Consider the following 20172-nt stretch of genomic DNA (forward strand, 5'->3'; position numbering starts at 1 on the left):
TTCATTAGAGTCTAAACTCAAACTTGATGCTGGTTCTTAATTTGAAAAAAAAAAAAGTCAAATGGCCCGCCAATAATGATACGAGTGACACATTGTCATGAATGATTTGCTGAATCGTACATGAATGGAGGTTAATAGTAAGCTACTGTCTGGTGACATGAGAGGATGGAGGTTAATAGTAAGCTACTGTCTGGTGACATGAGAGGATGGAGGTGCGAGCACGAGTAGCACCCACATTATGAGCTATGGCTTTTCATAATTGAGTGCTTCAGAGATAAGATGATGGGCAGCAACTGTTGAAGATACAGCAAGCAGAGGTGGTGGGAGGAGAGAGAAAGTGGAGGAGCAGGGTAATGGGGAAGATGGAGGGAACGTCTGCGAGGTGTTTTTTGGGAAGGGAAGAAAGGGAAAAAGGGGGGGGGGGGGGGGGGGGGGGGAGTAGTTACAATGGAAGGTGTCAATATATTCAAGTCTAAATCACTGCATGGAGGTGTCAATACTCCATATGGCCATATAAAATCAAGCACTACAAATATTTACATGAGGTTGTAGCTTTTGATACACAATGAATGTTGACTCATCTATTTCCCTTTCAAGACGATGACAAGAAGGAAGAGAACCAGAGGAAATAAAAGAAAACCAATATATATGAAATCCTGCTCAACCATGCTCCCATCCATTGCCTCCTCTCCATTGGGCTTATACAGAGTATTGTACCCGTCTGCAAAGGCATCAAAGTATTTTCGATAGGGAGTGGAGTCCCACGTGGAAGTTGTTGACACCTTCAAAGCATCCATTGCCTAAGAACAAGAGGGCTATTAGAGTATGCACTAAGATGATTGGCATAAAAAAAAATTGACCTTGTAAAGACCCTCTTTTACCCGAAATCCAAAAAGCAACTGTTTTGCCTTCTTTCTAACGGAAACATTTGGATGAGAAGCAATTTTCTCATACATTTCTCGCGCTTCTTGAAATCTGAACAGTAACCATAGGTAAGCAAAATAACGGTTTAGCCAATCATCATCATCTAAAAGCTCTATGTTAATGTAAGCATTCCTTTCACAAAGTCAACCTCACGAATCAACCATTAATGATGAATAACAACAACCATTATGGTGCAGCTGCAGATAATAGACTCACCTGTTTGAAGAATCAAGACAAACCGCCCACTGTAAGGCAGCCGAGCCATGGAGTTCACTCTGTCATAACAATCAACCAGTCATCTCTCTCTCTCTCTCTCTCTCTCTCTCTCTCTCTCTCTCTCTCTCTCTAACGTAGCAGTCAACGCATCCGGCTTCTAATCAAGAGACCCCAGATTCAAGTCCCATTCCCTTGCACAAGAGTGCCCTTAAATGAATCTTACATGGTCCAGTATCTAGGCTTTGATGTTCAATACACCTCTCTCTCTCTCTTTGATGTTCACCATGATAAGGATGATAATGATGAGCATGAGATAGACCTATGCCTAGTCTTATCCTTTTGTATCAGTTTTTCAGTATTTTCCATTGCTTAGTACCACAAGGAATTCTTGTACTACATTTGGTCTCATAGACCCATTGGGCCATTTGAAAATGGTGAAATAACTCTCTCTCTAGATGTTGATGTGGATGGCATGGACACACCAGCTACATAGATGTACACATGACCCAAGGCCCAAAGCCTTCGGGCTTTAGCTAGGCAGTATTAATTTTGTCTTTTTCGTCTATTTACCAGTTTTTGGTAACACAATCTTTGTAATCCCTTATGTCTCATAGACCTTATGGTCTTTTGAAGACATTTAATATACCTCTCTCTCTCTCTCTCTCTCTCTCTCTCTCTCTCTCTCCATTCTAGACAGCCCCATGGCAGAGATACTTGATCTAAGGAGAGGGCAACACTTCAACTGATCAGCATACATGGATCTACCTGATATACATTTTTCAGTATTTTCCAGTATTTTCTACTCAGTATCACCTCCGAGTCTTACAGTTCTGTTCTTATAACTGTAGGACAATCAGTTTATTGTACTTTTAGTCTCATTTAGCTGTTCTCTTTGATGAGACACCTTCAGATGTACTCTCAGTTTTGGTCTCATAGGCCACTATGGCCTCTTAGAGACATTAATACATCATTTCATTTCATTTCTCTCTCTCCCCCAAAATTAGAGAAGAAAATTCCAAGCTCAAGGGTAAATTCCAAGAACTCAGCTTTAGCTAGGCAGCATTAATTTTGTCTTTTTCGTCTGTTTACCAGTTTTTGTGGTAACACAACCTTTGTAATCCCTTGTCTCATAGACCTTATGGTCTTTTGAAGACGTTTAATATAACTTTCTCTCTCTCTTTCTCCCCCAACATTAGAGAAGAAAATTCTAAGCTCAAGGGTAAATTCCAAGAACTCAAAGACCATTTAGAGAAAATGGAAGCCACAAGTGAAAGTTGGAAGTAGAGACAGTACAAACAGCAAAATGAAAGATGTGGAGTGCAGCATACAAAGAGACTGTCAGAAACTTCTAGAAAGAAGTAAAAAGTCCAGTTAAGACAATTTTTAAGGAAGTTATAAGAACAGGAAACATGAACTTTGAGGAAAACAAGCCAAGAGAGGCATTAACCTTACAAATCAGGGTGGAAGGATTGCTATTGATACAAATGGTGGATAAAAAGTTGGCATTGCTTGCAGCCTCACTAACTTCTGTGGAATGTTAGATGCAGTCCACACAAGGTCTGAACCACCTTTCCCAAGCTCTTGATGTTACATGCCCGGAAGCTCTGTGTCTTCTTTCAGCCCTAAGCACCTTTCCTAGGAACACATAGATGCAGCCATGTAGAAGAGATGCAGCCATGTAGAAGAGATGGAGAGAAGAGAGAGAAAAGCAGAGTTTTCACCTAATCTACTGTATATCCGTATTACCAAAAGTGTATGTATGACTATATAAATCTTGGTGGCCTGAAGCACACCCAAAAGGTGATCTTTGACTACCAAAGTCCTAGTTCTAGACCTATCTCCAAGAGGGACATGAGATAAATGATACAAAACCATGCCTTGCCTTATATAGGACCTCAAGGAGCTGGTCGGCCAGCTTTCATGGTGTCGGCTAGTGGAATCTAATGAGAATTCCCTAGCAATAAATTCCAGAAAAATCACATAAAATACTAAATGTTGTCGGTTGGGAAAACAACTGTCAGCTGCTGTTCTAAGTCCTAAACAGGCTCTTTATCAGCTGCCGAATCTAGTGTTGGCTTTGGCTTAGCCATGTCCATGTGCCATGCACATAACATCCCATCCTGCTAAACTTGATGACATAAGATTTGACCAAATATTGAAAGCTTAATCTCTGTTTTACCAAAGTCACCTGTAGATTTGATAAAGAGCCTAAGTGCAACCCGAAGTGGATTGTAATGACTGTGAGGTACCGGTTTTGGTCCCATATGCCTTCAAGGCATTCCGTGGACGTTAATATGACTTTCTTTCTTTCTTTCTTTCTCTCTCTCTCTCTCTTTCTCATACATTATTACATTTCACACACAGACACGCACACGAAAAACAGAGAACCGTTATATATCCACAGCACCTTGCTTTGTTTCAGTACATAAACATATGGCCTTTGCTTCTCCTTTCTACAGCCAATTCTCAAGGTCACTTGGATTCGCTAATTATTTCCTTTCCTTTTATATATACGACTACCCTGCCACTCTACAATTCTAAGTCCTAAATAGGCTGTTTATCAACTGCCAAATCTGGTGTTAGCTTTGGATTAGCAATGTCCTAGCATGCACATGACATCCCCTTGATGACAGGCTTCCAACTTCTGACCACGAATGACTGTCATCATCACTTTGTCTCTTCATGGATTCCCACTGTCATCCTTCTAAGCCTAGCGACCTTCCTACTGAAAACCTTGCCATACTTTGATTCCACTCCAAAGTCTAGTGTAGATCTCTGCCTCTGCTCCACTTTGTCCCCTTGTCCCACGTGCCCTGTCCTTGAACACTTCTTTGGTCTTCTTATCCTAAGTATTGAGTCTGGCATCTTCACTCCATTCCTTGGATGATCATCATCCCTTGGAACCCTTTTCTTGAAGGCTTTCTGTGGATGCCCCCAATGGCATCCAAACTCACAAGGCTACCAATCCCCTTGGGTCTTGCTGAACACCACCAACCAACCTCCTGGGATCTTCTTTCATGTCTGTGTTACCCTCCTTGAGCTGTGCACCTTCATTTGGGACACCATCAGTGCTTACCTTGATGCTCTGATACCAATGTTACATGAGCGGAAGCTTTGTTAGAATTTGTGCATCTCATGTCTTGAGTGGGATCTTGGCCTTGTATTAGGTTGGGCATTTTATCTCGTGTATTTTCTCATTTATGCTAGTCGTGGGGATTTCCAAGTCGTGGACTACTGTCGCCCAGCTCCTTGAGGGCAGTCGGCCAGCTACACTCCTCATATAAAGGCCTCCTCTCCTCTCACTTATTATTTAACAATCCATTCACAGGCACATTGCTACACCATCCGCTGGCTGGTATTGCCATTATAAAGCCTCATGCTACATAATATGATGTTCATTGTCTGCTGTCTCTCTCTCTGCCACTCTCCTATGTTTTGCTTCTGCACTGTGCAACTTTATCAAGCTTTGTGTCTTCTTTCAACCCTAAGCACCTTTCCTAGGAACACATAGATGCAGCCATGTAGAAGAGATGGAGAGAAGAGAGAGAAAAGCAGAGTTTTCACCTAATCACTGTATATTCATATTACCAAAAGTGCATGTATGACTATACAAATCCCGGTGGCCTAAAGCACACCCAAAAGGTGATCTTTGACTACCATAGGAGATGAGATAAATGATATAAAACCATGCCTTGCCTTATATATGACCTCATGGAGCTGGTCGGCCAGCTTTCATGTTGCCAACTAGTGGAATCTGTCCTCTAATGAAAATTCCCTAGCAATAAATGCCAGAAAAATCACATAAATAAAACAACTGCCAGCTGTTGTTCTAAGTCCTAAACAGGCTGTTTATCAGCTGCCAAATCCGGTGTTATCCATGTCCATGTGACATGCACATGACACTTGAGTTCTAAACCTTTGGGTCCCACGATACATGAAGTATAAAAGGATATCCCCTGGCTTGGAGTTTTCTGTTGATGTTTTGGTGAAACCCATGCCACTATTGTGCTAGGAACACTACGTGATCTCTGTTGATGATACATAGTAGTCCCTTCTATGTCTCACATTCATGCAATATGATCTACTCACCCTTCATATGGAGACAGCACAGGCACAATGCTTGGAAGCTGGATACAGGGACCAAAAGAAGAGATACTGGGTAACAGGGAGAGAGAGAGAGAGAGAGAGAGAGAGAGAAGGACAGAGGAACAATGCCATGTGAAACTGCTAAGCAGAAAGGAGCAGATCAGAGCCGCCATAGGCATCCAGACAGCTAGGTGGCAGCAGAGGCACGTAAACAGCAAGAGAGCTACCGGGAAGGCCAACGACAGCCAGGAAGTGTAGAGAAGAGCAGGAGCAGCATAAGAACAGAGAAGAAGGCCATGCATGCAAAGGAGGAGGGATAAGGGGACTGCTGTAGCTTAACATGAGGGGTGCTTGTTGTGTAAGATATTGTCACGTAAAGGCATCATGATGGCACATAAGGACATTCATTCAGCGTAAGTTGGGTGGTAAGAGCAGGCACCTGGTATGGCATTTGTTGCATGACTTTCTCAAAGTTCTTGAGTGCACGTTGCACATCTCCTTTCTCCAATAAGTCATTCCCTTGCTTCAAAGCCTGGAGAGCTCTTCAACAGAAACAAACCACAAAAGACATAGTCATCAGAGATCAACTGGCTAAAGTAGACACTGATGAGGCAGGGAGGCTTTTGCAGGGTTACAATGCATACTTAGAAGCCTTAAGATTGCATGACTACCTTCTGAGAGTCTGCTTTTATCTCTGGATCCACATCAAGGCCGATCTTCTTATGGTAAGCTGCAAGAAGCTGCTTTGTCTGGGCCTCACGAGCTTTCTTTTCCTCCTCTGTCTCGAGCTGTTCACCTGGCTTTATTGTTCTGCCACCCCCATACTGCCATTTGTCTCACTTTTAATGGTTGATAAGAGAGTTATTTCTAGTGTGAGAATTATGAAGAAACCACAATAGATTGATATATCATATTATCACTGAATCTCAAAAAAAACCAATTTAATCCAGAAATATTTACATGAAAAGACATACTGCTTCCCAATACAATAAACTTCTCAGGCCATCCCCTCTTTATCCCTTCCTACATCACAACCAAAAGTAAGCCACACAGACTATCACAAGGATGGTCAGGCATCTAAGGCAGCATCACATACCATACTCTCAAGGTCTGCAGTTGCCAAGTCCATGTAAGGCTTGTAATCATATGTAGTTACCAACGTACTATATGTGGCCACTGATTACACAGAACATGCTTCATAACAGTTCATACTGTTTCTCAAACTTAACCAAAACCAAAGTGCAGCCTGACTCCATGAGAGTACTCACCAAACTTCAAATCATCAACTCTATCATGCATAGCAAAGACTATGAGCTATGACATCCTGATTCCCCACTTACCTCATCAGCACCCAGGAGTGCAAGTTCACGCCTAAAGATATGTTGTGTCATAGACAAAGCTTCAAAGACAAACCGATGAACTGGGTTTCTATCACTTCTTAAGAGGTGAAGTGCACACTTGGCCATGATGAAGGCTAGCATTAAAGAGAACACGCTACTACTTGCACTACAAGTTTGAACAGAGCTAGAATGAACAGCAAAAGATCTTTTTTAAAGAGACTTCTATTAAGTAATATAAAATCATACAAAAGGAAATATCAAACCAAAAGGTAGGGAGATCTCAACCATATCATGACTCATGGACCATGGTACCCCATCAACACTGGCCGTGACAGCTGTTGCGGCTCTGGAAGGTGTCTTTGGAAGGACAGGCACTTCTAGAACCTGTCCAAAGGCTGACCCTATGGAAGCCAAAAACTTCTAATAGATCCGTGGGGGCCCGGGAAACGTGAGGAAGTTCAGACAAAAGTTGTGGTCCTCTAGCACCGGGTCGAAGTTCCAGCAGTATCAGAAGAAGAATAGTTTCCTTGGGCCAAGAGGAGACGGGCTGGTCTCAAGAGTCTATGAGGTTGCCTCCCGCCGAATCGAAATCTGCTTTGAGGAAGCCCCTTCCAAGCAAGCCAAAGACTTCAACACACAAGCATTCACAAGTATCCTACTGTAATCCTTGTATTATATACAATGGACAAAAATAAAACAGAATGTTCTCTCTATACAAAAGGTAATCCCAAAAGGTAGATCTCAGCCCTAGTTGCTGTCAATTCCTGTCTTCCAACTAACACTAGCCGCAGATTCATTGTCCAGCTCTCCAACATGCCTTTCCACTTGCGTTTTCCTTTGACAGAGCACCTAGAACATGAGATGCTGAATGTAAGCCCAGCGGGGTGTGAAGTGACAGACTCAACCACGTGTCCAAGAGATAAAAATATAAAGAGAGAGAGGGGAGAGAGAAAAGGGAATGGGGATCTTGCATAGAACACCACATTGAGCGGGGAACAGGCCCCGCCCCCTTTCAAGAATTTCTTCAAGAACAATCCACGGGCATGCTGGCCAGGATCAATACAATCAATGAATACAAAACAAACAAATATGCCGATGTAGGCTATCCAAGTCGATGTCGATGTCGACGCACAAGATCTTTGATCCCGAGCACACCATGGGGATGACCCACAAGTATCTCTCACCGGGCTAGTACTAGATCCAATATCCAAATCCAATGGATCCCAAGTCCAATGAATCCAAATCCAAGTCCAAGCCCAAGTCCAAGTCCAAATCCAAGTCTAGATCCAAGTCCAAAATCTAAGCTCCATGTCTAAGCTCTGTGTTCCATGTTTATGTCGAAGCTTCATGCCCAAGCTCTATGTCCAAGTTCTTCATGTCTATGCTTAAGTTCAAGCTTCCACGTCCAAGCTTCATGTTCCTTGTCCAAGCTCTAAATCCACTCGCTCATCCCATGAATAATCTCCACAATTTCCATAGCCTTGTGAATGATGAAAACCCCAGAGAAGCTCTTTCTGGCAAGAACACTGATATAAAACTTGTTTTAATCGTTTTTAAGCGATAAAACCTCCAAAAAAAACAATTTTTAGGATTTTTTGAGCAGTTTTAGGGTTTTTGAAATTTTTAGGTTCTTGAAATTCTCTCTTCGTATAGTCCGTACAGCTGTACCGATCCATACAATCGCAAGGAAAGATGGTGACGTGGCATTGCAGTTGCTAGAGGCACTCTGAAATCAGCGAGTAGCGATGAAAAACTCCATGATTTGGTTCATAGATGATGATGAAGAAGATAATCTCCACGCTTGAACAAAGATGGCAACGCGATGAAGAGGTTCTTCTTCAACTTGATGCTCAAGAGAGACTCATGCTTCTTTTATACTTGGGGAAGCCTTGCTTTTTGCCAAAAAGTGATGCTTTTGCTTTGCTTCTACCGTTTTATTAAATATTATTAATAATAGCCAAAAATTCTTGATTTGTGCTTTTACAACTTCAGGGCCTTGCTTTTTGGCCCTAGAGTTGCTTTTTGAGAAAGCGGCTTTTAGCTTTTTGGTCCGGCTTAGTCTCCTCTTTCCAGTAGTGCCCTTGGCTTTGCTTTTTGACCAAGAATGGTGCTTTTTCTTAATCAAATCTTATGGACCCTGTCCCCATGTCTTCTTCCACCTGCCTGGTGTCCGGGCATGGATTTCATCATGTGAAATAGAGCTAGGAAAGCATCGCAGTTGTCCTCAACTGCGGACCGCAAGTGTTATAAGCATCCATATCTTCCAAGTACATCCATATATCCTTGGTATATCCATATGTTCTTGGTACATCAAGTACATCCATATGTTTTAAGGTACATCAAGTACATTCATATGTTTCAAGGTACTAGCTCCATCTAGTCTTTTCCCATATCTGTGGTGTTATCTGCTCATCTGGCAACATCTCAATGCCTTTTCTTTGACCAATGTCCATGCTCTTGACGGTACATCTTCATGGCCTGTCACATGTGTTAGATAAAATAAATGCATACTTACCTCCTGCAAAAACTAGACACAAGATAGTCAACAAACAAGTATGCATCATTTGTGTCTACTGGGTATTCCAGGTACTGGCTAGGTAGTCTGGAGCCCAGTGGACTATCACATGCCATAAATCCAAGCATTGTCCACACATCAAAAACAGCACACAAAGTCAAAGAAATTCAAACATACATCAGTATGCAATGCACAAGTAATGATCCTCCTGTTCATGGATTGTCTTATCTGGTTTCATCAAAACCGTGCTGAGCCATCTGGCCACTAGGACCGCTCAGACTATCCTCAAGGCCATCTTGTCACTAGGACCGCCCGAGAGTTCATCAATAGGCATCTGGGCCATCTGGTCGCATTGACTGCCCGACTATGAAATCCAATACAGTCATCTCGGCCATCTGGTCGCATTGACCGCTCGACTATGAAATCCAATACACTCATCTTGGCCATCTGGTTGCAATGACCGCCCGACTACGAAATCCAATACACTCATCTAGGCCGTCTTGTCGCAATGACCGCCCGACTGCGAAATCCAATACAATCATCTAGGCCATCCGGTCGCAATGACCGTCCGACTGAATCCAATACAGTCATCTGGGCCATCTGGTCGCAATTGCCAATGACCGCCTGACTACGAAGTCCAAGATATCTGGCATCGTTGCAATCCAATGGGTCATTTGGCATCGTTGCCTCCCATATACAAATCTTACTCCTTGGGCTATCCGGCATCGTTGCCACCAAAACTAGAGCATGTCCAAATAACCATTATAAGTAGAATAATGATCAATTCCAGTCCAATATATGATATATATATATAGTGAAGAGGGCTAGAGGTATGATCCCTGCCTCTTGAATCTATCTTGATCGCAAGACGTCCATATCTGTACTTCAAATACATCTGGACCAACCACTTCCTCAATGCTCATAAGCTTGAAGTATATCTGGATAGTCCTCTAAGTACTCCTCTAGCATCCATTTCACGTCCAACAGCGAATAATTCCAAGAGGAACTTTCTGACCACTGTCTTTTCTCTTTTTCTCACAGAATGAAACACAATCTGTTTTGGCTCTTCCACCCCTGGTGGATCCTTCAAAACAAGTTCCTTGAGGGATAACATGGTTGATCTTCTTGGTATCCTAAAAGGTCCATATACCATCATTTCCTGACTTTGGCAATCCAAAGATAAAATCCAGAGCAATATTCTCACATAGATCATTCAATGGGTGCAATAATTGTTGAAATATATGATGTACAAGTGATACAGGGTGAGAGAAAGAGGTCATGTAGGTGTGAACGCACCCCAAATAAAGTGGGCATGTGGGTGGAAAAGCGATCTAAACCCTAGCCCTTGGTGAACCCTATATAAAAAGCAAGAGGCCTCACTTTTGATTTCTGTCAGCGTTTTTCCGTCGATGCTTTTCTTTGATACTTTGGAACCGTGAAGAAGAGGTATGAGAAATTTTGGTTGAGCTTTTGAAGCTTCTAAGCTTGTTTCTCGAAAGGAGGTGGAGTACGTCATTATTGGCCGCCGTCAACGGAGCTTTTTGCAGTTCCGTCAATACCTGCGTTTTTCCATCGCGCAGCCGTCCGTCCGTTTTTCTGACCGCCGTCGTCGTCTGTCCATTGTGCGTTTTCCGTCCAACAGCACCGGCCATCCAACATCAGCGCACTGTAGCAAGCCTGTATCAATTCCCTTCTGCTACAACAGCACAGTCATTGAAAGCGGTTGCAACGCATCAGCGCACAGCAGCAAACAAAACGCAGTGCGTTTTTTTCAAAGAAAAGAAAAAAAGAAAAAACGCAATTTCAAAGGTTTCTAAACCTTTGTGGTTTTTTCAAAGGTTTTTTTTTTTAAGAAAAAAAAACCAATCTTTACTAAGGTTTTGGAAACCTTTCAAAGCACTCAGCTTTAAACCTTTCAAAGATCTCTTTTTGCTTTAAGGTTTTTGAGCACTCAAAGGTTTTCGCCTTCCTTTCTACAAGCTCGAGACAAGCGGAGAAAGAAATTATTTGTGTCGTTCTCGCTTGGGAAGTGCAAGGTATGCACAATCTCTAAAACCAAGCAATTCAACGCATCAAGCATGAAATCTGATCCTAAATTTTTTTGATGAACTCGTATGCATGGAAGTCATCTATCGTATTGTAATGGAGTTAGACACTGCCCTTGTGTTGATAAATAAGTGGTAAGACCTCGCCTAAATCAATGTCCACATTGGTGTATGTATTTATGCATCATGATGAAGTGGAAGGTGGAAGCAAGAAGATATTGAGAAGCACATGCATAAGCTATTGAAACATGGGTGGCAGCATTGTGTTAGTCTATGTGGTAGCTGGAGTCAGACCATGGTCACCACGAAACGTTTCATTGCTAAAACATTTCACTGTCGAAACGATCTATTTTGGAATGAAACGTTTCAACTATGGATAGGTGCACAATGAAACGGTAGATCGAAATGATCATATGCATAAAAATTGAGAAGATATTGCCATAATGTCACCATTGAGAAGAGAAGAGAACAAAAGAGACAAACAGAAAAGAAGGGAAGTGAGACTTAAAAATATAGAGAGGGGTTAAAGCATAGAAAAAATCACAATTTTTTGTTCTGCATGAAACGAAATGGTTTCAATGATGTGCATGAAACGTTTCAACACCAAAACGCGAAACGAGTTTCAAGGCTACCGAAACGAATTTCATGGTGACCAAGACCTGGACTAAGGAAGCTAGCATGATTGGAAGGATACATGTACGCATTAAGCGTGTCTACCACGAGAAAGGATTGGAGAAGCACAAAGATGCAACCAATGAAGCCAATGTAATGAATAATGGTACATCCAAATCCCACTTGAAGATTGTCTTTTGCAAGAAGATGGTTTCATCAAAGCGAAGGAACAACAAGGGTGGCGCACGAAACCACTATGGAAGAGATGGTACCAAAGATGTTACTAAGGTTGAGGGGAATTTTGGAAGTGCCTCACATGATAAGCAACTCTTCTAGTTGAGGAGTGAAGCATGTTTACTAGAATTGGGAGTGAACCACATTTCTCTATAACTCATCACTTTTGTAAAAGCCTAATCTATAAAGGCTACCTGTCACATGCACTCTGCACTCAGTGCATGGTGACAAGATGGCTCATCATCAACAGTGCAACATTTGTACAGTATTAGAACCCAGTAGGATGATAATTGTCGTACGCCGTGACCCCATTGTACATCCTCAGTCCAGGATAAGTCAGGGCCTAAATTCCTTGTGTTACACATGACCTGGGTTTGTATCATAAGAAAACCCTTCTTGATGACATAAAAAGTCACCAAATTTCTATTCTGCAATCTGTTCCAAAACATCTTTGAAATCCTCTTTGGTAGCATAAGGATCCTTCATCAAAGTGAAATCCATATGGTAACCCATAAAAACCTCATAGCTCAAGGGTCTTCGAGATAATGCATATGCTACCTTGTTGTCTTTGACGTTCATAGACCACAGCATGGTCTTTTGGTGCAAAACTACTCCAATGCAAGCTCAACATGTTAAACCACAAAAAGGGTCTAGAATATCCAACACTGGTCCTTTGCTAGCATAAAAACTCAATGCTTCAAAAGGATTCTGTTTCAGCTTTGGTTCACAAAGATCCCATGGCTTTATTTGTCGAAACATGCAATGGGCTAAGCACCACTGCAAACCATTTGTCGAACTTCCTGGCATGATGTCAATCTGATGATCTTCCGATCTCTCTGGCTTCTTCACTTCCTTTCCCTTACCTGTCCTGAGGAAACTGCATCTGAAAGAGTAGGCCTAGGAGTAGCTTCCTTGTCTCCTCCATGATAAATAGAGCGGGTAGCTCTAGATCCTCCTGCAATGGTGACTTCTTTGGCTCGAAGATAGGCTTTAGCAGCTTCAACTCCTTCGGCTTCAATGGCTCAATCCTTCATGAAATCTTCAAACATTTGAGCCCTTCTTTGGTCCTGTTCCCTCTTGGTTCTCCATGCAAGAAATTCTTCGTCTCTAAGAAATTGTCTGAACTGCTGAAAGTCATGGTACTCTTCTGAAGACATGGCTACGGTCTCATGAGTAATGGATCAACGACCTTGGTTCTTATCCCAAAATCTTGGATCGGCCTCTTAGTTGTTCCCTTCATTAGACCCTTGGTTCCCCTCTTCTCTCGACATGGTTCTGTCACCCCAAGAAAGTTTCTTCAAAAGGAATCCTGCTTTGATACCACTGTAAGCCCAGCGGGGCATGCAATAACAAACTCAACCACGTGTCCAAGAGATAAAAATATAAAGAGAGAGAGGGGAGAGAGAAAAGGGAATGGGGATCTTGCACAGTACACCACATTGAGCGGGAAACAGGCCCAGTCCCCTTTCAGGAATATATTCAAGAACAATTCACGGGCACGCTGGCCAAGATCAATACAATCACTGAATACAAAACAAATAAATATGCCGATGTAGGATATCCAAGTCGATGTCAATGTCAACGCACAAGATCTCTGATGCCGAGCACACCACGGGGATGACCCACAAGTATCTCTCACCAGGCTAGTACTAGATCCAATATCCAAATCCAATGGATCCCAAGTCCAATGAATCCAAATCCAAGTCCAAATCCAAGTCCAAAATCTAAGCTCTGTGTTCCATGTTCATGTCCAAGCTTCATGCCCAAGCTCTATGTCCAAGTTCTTCATGTCTATGCTCAAGTTCAAGCTTCGACATCCAAGCTTCATGTTCCATGTCCAAGCTCTAAGTCCACTTGCACATCCCATGAATAATCTCCACAATTTCTATAACCTTGTTGATGATGAAAACCCTAGAGAAGCTCTTTCTGGCAAGAAAACTAATATAAAACTTGTTTTAATGGTTTTCAGGCGATAAAAACCTCCAAAAAGCAATTTTTAGGGTTTTATAAGCAATTTTAGGGTTTTTGGAATTTGTAGAGTTCCTGAAATTTTCTCTTCGTATAGTCCGTATAGTTGCACGGAAAGATGGTGACGTGGCACTGCTGTTGTTGGAGGCGCTCTGAAATCAACGCGGTGGCGATGAAAAACTCCATGAGTTGGTTCATAGATGATGATAAAGAAGATAATCTCCAAGCTTGAACGAAGATGGCAATGCGATGAAGAGGTTCTTCTTCAACTTTATGCTCAAGAGAGACTCATGCTTCTTTTATACTTGGGGAAGCCTTGCTTTTTGCTAAAAAGTGATGCTTTTGCTTTGCTTCTACCTTTTTATTAAATATTATTAATATAGCCAAAAATTCTTGATTTGTGCTTTTACAACTTCAGGGCCTTGCTTTTTGGCCCTAGAGTTGCTTTTTGAGAAAGAGGCTTTTAGCTTTTTGGTCCGGCTTAGTCTCCTCTTTCCAGTGGTGCCCTTGGCTCGCAATCAACCCTGTTTGACTTTTTGCTTTTTCTTGCTTTTTGACCAAGAATGGTGCTTTTTCTTAATCAAATCTTATGGACCCTGTCCCCATGTCTTCTTCCACCTGCCTGGTGTCCGGGCATGGATTTCATCATGTGAAATAGAGCTAGGAGGGCCAAATAGTTACACTGAAATAGGACCCAAAACACTGTATTTATAAGTGATATGGAGTTGGTTGACCGGTAGGACTCGTGAGCCAGGTCCAACAGCCCACCATCCTTTTCACACATGTGACTGCCCGACCAACTCCTGACTTGTCTGCCCTTGCCGTTCACACCTAGGCGCCCACTTCTGGTCCTATTGGCTGCCAAAAACACTGCCCAACTGGCTGCAGATCTGGTTCATCATATTTGTAGGGTAGCTATGCCACATTCTCTCCCACTAAAATCACAACCATCCTCAGCTGTCTCCTATCCAGATGAGTGCTGAAACTCCAGTCAAAGTGCTGCCAAGGTACTGACTAGCCCGAGATCTGGGAAACCACTTTACCACCGCCCCTGAAGCTAACAATTCTGGTGCACCTCATCAGCACCAAAACCTGCAAAGAAAGCTCCCGACAAATCTCCTCTTATAGCACCCCTTGAACCAAGGCCTGTTGAAGAAGTGCTCACTTCTCAAGAGCATCCTCCTGTACAAGCTCTGACAGAACTGTCTCCTATGAAGAACACTCCCAAGGAAACTTACCCGACTGCTCCTGACTTGTCTGCCCCTACTATCCACTGCCCAAAACACTCCCCAACTGCTGGGTGGATGCAGGGCTGGTCGGCCATATATGTAGGGGTATGTGTGCCACACATAGCACACCGTAGCTGGTTTGGCAATTGGACTGCTTTGGATAGAAAGAGTTAATACAAACCAACTGACCGCAACTTGAAGGAAAACTGAAATCTACATGTCCACGAATGTGGCAGACAGATATACCAATGTTGTCTTTTCTCTTCTAGTTCTGATGATTGCCCCTTGCTTAGGAGGATTCCCTGCTTCCATGGTCATCAACAGACGCACAACATCACTCCCATGACCAATGATACAATCTCCATTGTGATCGATGGAGCATGGAGTATGCATACTTTCACGCTCGGGCAGAGTGGCAATACATGGAGGGCAGGATCCATGCCCATTTGGCGCGACTTCACACCATGACAGATTGTGACTATTCCCCGTCTAAGCCCGCGCCCAAGACTCTTCGAGTGGAGGGCAGTTCCAGTAGTTCCGCCTCACACAAAGATTGATATAAGGATTGTCTCATGGAACGTTCAGGGCTTAGGGGGACCTCAATGCTTTTAGGGACGAGGCGTCCTTAGAGGAGAGCTACAGCGAGCTATGGTGGGGGGACCTATCGACATTCTTTTCCTCTCCAGGAGCACCATCTTATTCAGAGGCGTACCCACCGCTGCGGGAAGATTCTACCAGGCAGGAGTCATACTTTTTGGTCTCCATCCTTCGGCTCTTCAGGGACGCAAGGAGGAGTGTCTCTCTCTATCAATGAGTAGCTTCTGCCGTTTGTGACAGGATCAAGAGTCATAGTTCCAAGACGTGCTCAATGGGTTACCATTCTGATTGGAGAGGATAGCGTTGGCTTCCTCAACATTTATGCCCCGAATACAACTGCAGGTAGCTATCTTTTGGAGCACTGTCCGACAGGCCCTGCCCTAGGCTGATTTTTGGTGCATGGGCGGTGACTTCAACATGATAGAGGCAGCATAGGACAGACTTGGAGGTGGCACGGCCAATCTTAGGAGCGGAGTACTCTGCATGGGAGGAGATGATACTGATTCTTAGGGGACAGGAACCTTGGCATCTTCTAGTGTGACATGTTAGGGATTGATCGTAGTAATCACAACCTTAGGCTAACTAAACTTCACTTAATGATGCTTAAGAGATAGACAAATAGTGTCAATGCAATGCAATGCAGCTCTATTAGATGAATGGGTTACAATGAGATCTAAATAGATCTATGATGCTGTCCTAGATGAAGATCCTTCTCAGAATGAGAGGGATAGGCTGAATGCTGATGATGAGGACTGTTCCTTGCTCAAATGCTGAGGTCCACCCTTCGATGCCGGCTTCCCTCTATGTAGGAGGTACGAATGATGAACTATGTGCTGAATATGCTGGCTAAACTGCTGATCTGTTGTCTCCCTTGCTCCATGGATAGGAAACACTGAAGAGAGAAGAGATCATGGACTGAATATTGCTGCCTATGATGACTATATGCTGATTGAACTGCTGTCCCGTTGACTTCCCTTGTCTCTTGGGAAGGAAACGCTGAAGAGAAGCCGAGCTGATGGACTGAATCTGATGCTTGACGATGATGATATGCTGGAAACTGCCTTAACGCTGACTATATGCTGATGCTGGAGACTCCCTATGCTCCCAAGGTGGAAACGCTGAAGGGAAAGATGCCTCTACTGCTAAAGAATAATGCACTTCTATATATATATGGTGAGATGCTGCTGGTCGGCCACCCTTGCTGCTGTCGGCCAGCTCCTAGATGCTCACGACCTGCCATAAATACCATAAATGCTGTCGGCTGCCCATAATATGCTGTCAGCTAGTCATAATATGCTGTCAGCTGGTGCTAACAGCCCCGACCTGATGCAAATAAATGCCTTACATGCTCATGAAGACTAAGGTACTGATGTTGGTGCTGAAACAGCCCCATATACATGCTTATGCTGATATATGCCTGAATAATACTTAAATGTCCTGATTAATGCTTAATGATGCCATGCCACTTGTACACCTGATGGGTGTGCACGTGACATCCAGAGTTTGGGCGTAGCCATGGGAGTCTTAGCTTCTCTCGATCGGATAGGCGGAGCACTGGCCCCAACCTCTCTCAGCTGGACAGGTTTTATGTCGACAAGTGGGCTTGTAGCCATGGAGGCATGGTTGGTATTTTGGCAAGCACTACATTTTCAGATCATGCCCCAATTATTTTGTCCCTAGAGGACCCATGGAGGCATGATAGACATGAGAGCTCCAGGATTCCAGACAGCCTCATTCAGGACCCCGAGATTTGTAGCCGCATCGAGCAGATATGGGCAAGACTCGACTTTTCCTCAGGCTCTGTAGCGTGCACTTTGGATGATGGCCTTGGGGAGATCAATATTTTCTTACAAGAGGCAGCCCATAGTAGATTGGACGAATTTCGGGAGCAAGAGAGCAGTCTGAGGAGGGGCCTAGCCTCTTTACAGCGTCTTCAGGAGAGTTCCCCAGACAGCCCGTGGATTGAGATTCAGATTGTTGCCACCCGCATGGAGATTTGGTCCATTAAGGAGAGGAGGGTGGAGTATAGATACCATGCCAGGGCTTCATTCTGGACTCAGGCCGGTGACAGAGTTATCGGAGACTTCTTTGAGATAGCCGGCCCACACAGGAGGAGAGACAGTATTCGCAGGCTGGTGGCCAGGATGAAGCTATTGTTTCTGACCCCCCGCATGTGAGAGCCATCGCCACGGATTTCTTCCGATCTCTTCTCACTAATCGGAGCATTCTGGTCAACATCTTTACCTTTTGGGAGGCGACAACTTCAGCCAAGATGCGACAGCAAGACCTCATTGTACTACTCCTAGACTTTGAGAAAGCTTATAACAGGTGGATTGGAGCTTTCTGGAGGGCCCTATGAGCCGGATGGGATTCCCCTTAGAGTGGATTCGTGGAGTCTCAGGACTTTATTCAACATCTCACAGCTAGGTTCTCATTTAGGGAGCCCGAGGCGACAAATTTCCCCTTTCCCGCTCAGTTTGACAGGGCTGTTGTCTGGCACCGTACCTCTTTCTATTTGTCGCCGAGGCAATGAGTAGTTTTCTGTCCGCCTAGGAGACCGGACTTCAGGGATTGTGCCTTCCCTTCACACGCAAGAGGAGCTGCTGGACTCGAGAGTTTGCAGACGACACAGCAGCCTACCTTGCTGGAGATGTTGGAAATCTCCAACGATTCGCGGAGGCGATAGAGATCTTCTATTGTGCATCAGGAGCACAAATCAACTGGCACAAGTCGTGTGGTTTTTGGGTAGGCTCAGCACCCAACCCGACTTGGCCACCAGTTGAGACTTTCCGGTGGATCCCAAGGGGCACTCCAGTCCGATACCTTGGTTGCCAGGTTGGCATTGATATCTCTCCCGAGGAGCAACTCGCTCCGCTTCTTCTAAGTATTCAGAAGAAGCTTTTATACTAGAGCTCGGTGAGGCTATCCCTAGCAGGCAGAGTGGTGGTGGCGAACTAGGTATTGCTTTTGCCACCATGTGGTACATCACCTCGTGCGGGGCCTTTTCTCGGGCTTGTATTGGCCAGGTATAGTGTTTGCTCCGGAACGTCTTATGGGCCGGAAGTGATGGGAGGCCAGCCAGGGCCAAGGTGGCATGGAGAGTGATCATTCAGCCACGTAGCAGAGGGGGGCTTGGCCTCATCGATCCAACTATACATAGCCGTGCCCTGCGGGGCAAGTTGATTGTCAGAGGACTCCTACCCGGTGGTGAGCCTTGGAAGGATCTCTGTATTTAGCCCCTCGTGGTTGTACTTAGCCCTTTGTGGCTGTTTTTCTTTAACTAATTGAAGGATCTTTTTCCCGGGGGGGGGGGGGAAAAACAGACGCACAACATCAGAGATGTGACACTGCTGGTGCACCCCAACATCTGTGTGTACGATTAAAGGCAACCCATCCACAAACCCCACCCAAACATCTGCACGTAAGGTTGGCTGCAACCCATCCTTAAACTAACTGCCTTCCTCATATGGTCCACCATATTGTCATGCGTCAGGAAAACATGTAAGGTTGGCTGCAACCCATCCTTAAATGAACTGCCTTCCTCCTATGGTCCACCATATTGTCATGCATCAGGAAAACTAGTAAGGTACTGACTGACTTTGTTTAGTGGCAACAGTAACAAAAAGGCAAGGATCATCCTGTGGTCAAATTACTGAAGTCCACGTATGGAGTGTAACGTAGTGATGCTAGGGAGCAGCTCAGCATGCCTCCAAAGAAAAAGTCAAAGTTCGGTAAAATAGTTTCAATAACCCGAAGAAATGGGCCAGGAGAAGGAACAGCTGGCCCGTAAGGTGCCAGTTCCTCCCCATCAAATTTGCACTTGCAAGGAAATGCTCTTTCTTTGTGACTAGCTCACTAACTTTCAAACTTTGTCTTGTGCAAAAGCAAGTTACAGGGGCTGCCAAGTAAGTGCATTCACAAAAGTAGTAAGAGGTTAGCACGCGGGACAATCGTTGGTGGGGAATCATGCAAGAAAACATGCCAGTTGATTTGAAGGCAGCAGTTCAAAGGCCATGCAACATCACTGAATTGCACCTGTAACCTACTCAATTTACTTTTAGCAAATAGAGTTGATGAGCAGTATTGTGAAAAAAGCATTCAAGCACACACAGTTTATGAAAAATCCAGTGGTAAGAGCATTTTAAGCAACCAGTGGAGACTGAAAAATACTTACAGTTCGGGATATGTCGGCTGGTCGTTCGAAAATACCCCATGTGGCAACCTTGGGTTTGTAGAGGCCATCACTGTTGGATTGCTGAGCCTTGCCATCTCTAGTGATTATCTCCACCTGAGGTAAGGCACCTGGAGGCGGGGCTTCTAGCCCTACTGCGAGGCCTGCAGGTCTGGCACCTTTGCTTGCAGACTTCTTCTCGGAGAAATCCAAGCCAATGAAATCCGAGCTGTTC

The 20172-nt window shown here is 44.1% G+C and overlaps 1 protein-coding gene across 2 annotated transcripts in view; it reads right to left on the reverse strand.

Moving 5' to 3' along the window:
- Positions 1 to 508: 508 nt before the first annotated feature.
- Positions 509 to 20172, reverse strand: part of LOC147635936 (cytochrome C oxidase subunit) — a 20458-nt gene continuing 794 nt past the window's right edge. The window contains exons 1-6 of one of the 2 annotated variants that reach the window (XM_086801333.1): positions 19941 to 20172; positions 5898 to 6050; positions 5666 to 5758; positions 1141 to 1199; positions 882 to 975; positions 509 to 800 (exon numbers count right to left, since the gene is read on the reverse strand). The exon at positions 19941 to 20172 is cut by the window's right edge and continues 794 nt beyond it. In XM_086801333.1, the coding sequence (XP_086657459.1) occupies positions 582 to 800; positions 882 to 975; positions 1141 to 1199; positions 5666 to 5758; positions 5898 to 6050; positions 19941 to 20172 (850 nt within the window). In that variant the 3' untranslated portion in view covers positions 509 to 581. The remainder of the gene's footprint in view (positions 801 to 881; positions 976 to 1140; positions 1200 to 5665; positions 5759 to 5897; positions 6051 to 19940) is intronic. The other variant, XM_086801334.1, reaches the window with a different exon arrangement.

Source organism: Cibotium barometz, chromosome 8 (genome assembly GCF_041138505.1).
Source record: "Cibotium barometz isolate CiBa-2024 chromosome 8, ASM4113850v1, whole genome shotgun sequence".
NCBI classification, from domain to species: Eukaryota; Viridiplantae; Streptophyta; class Polypodiopsida; order Cyatheales; family Cibotiaceae; genus Cibotium; species Cibotium barometz.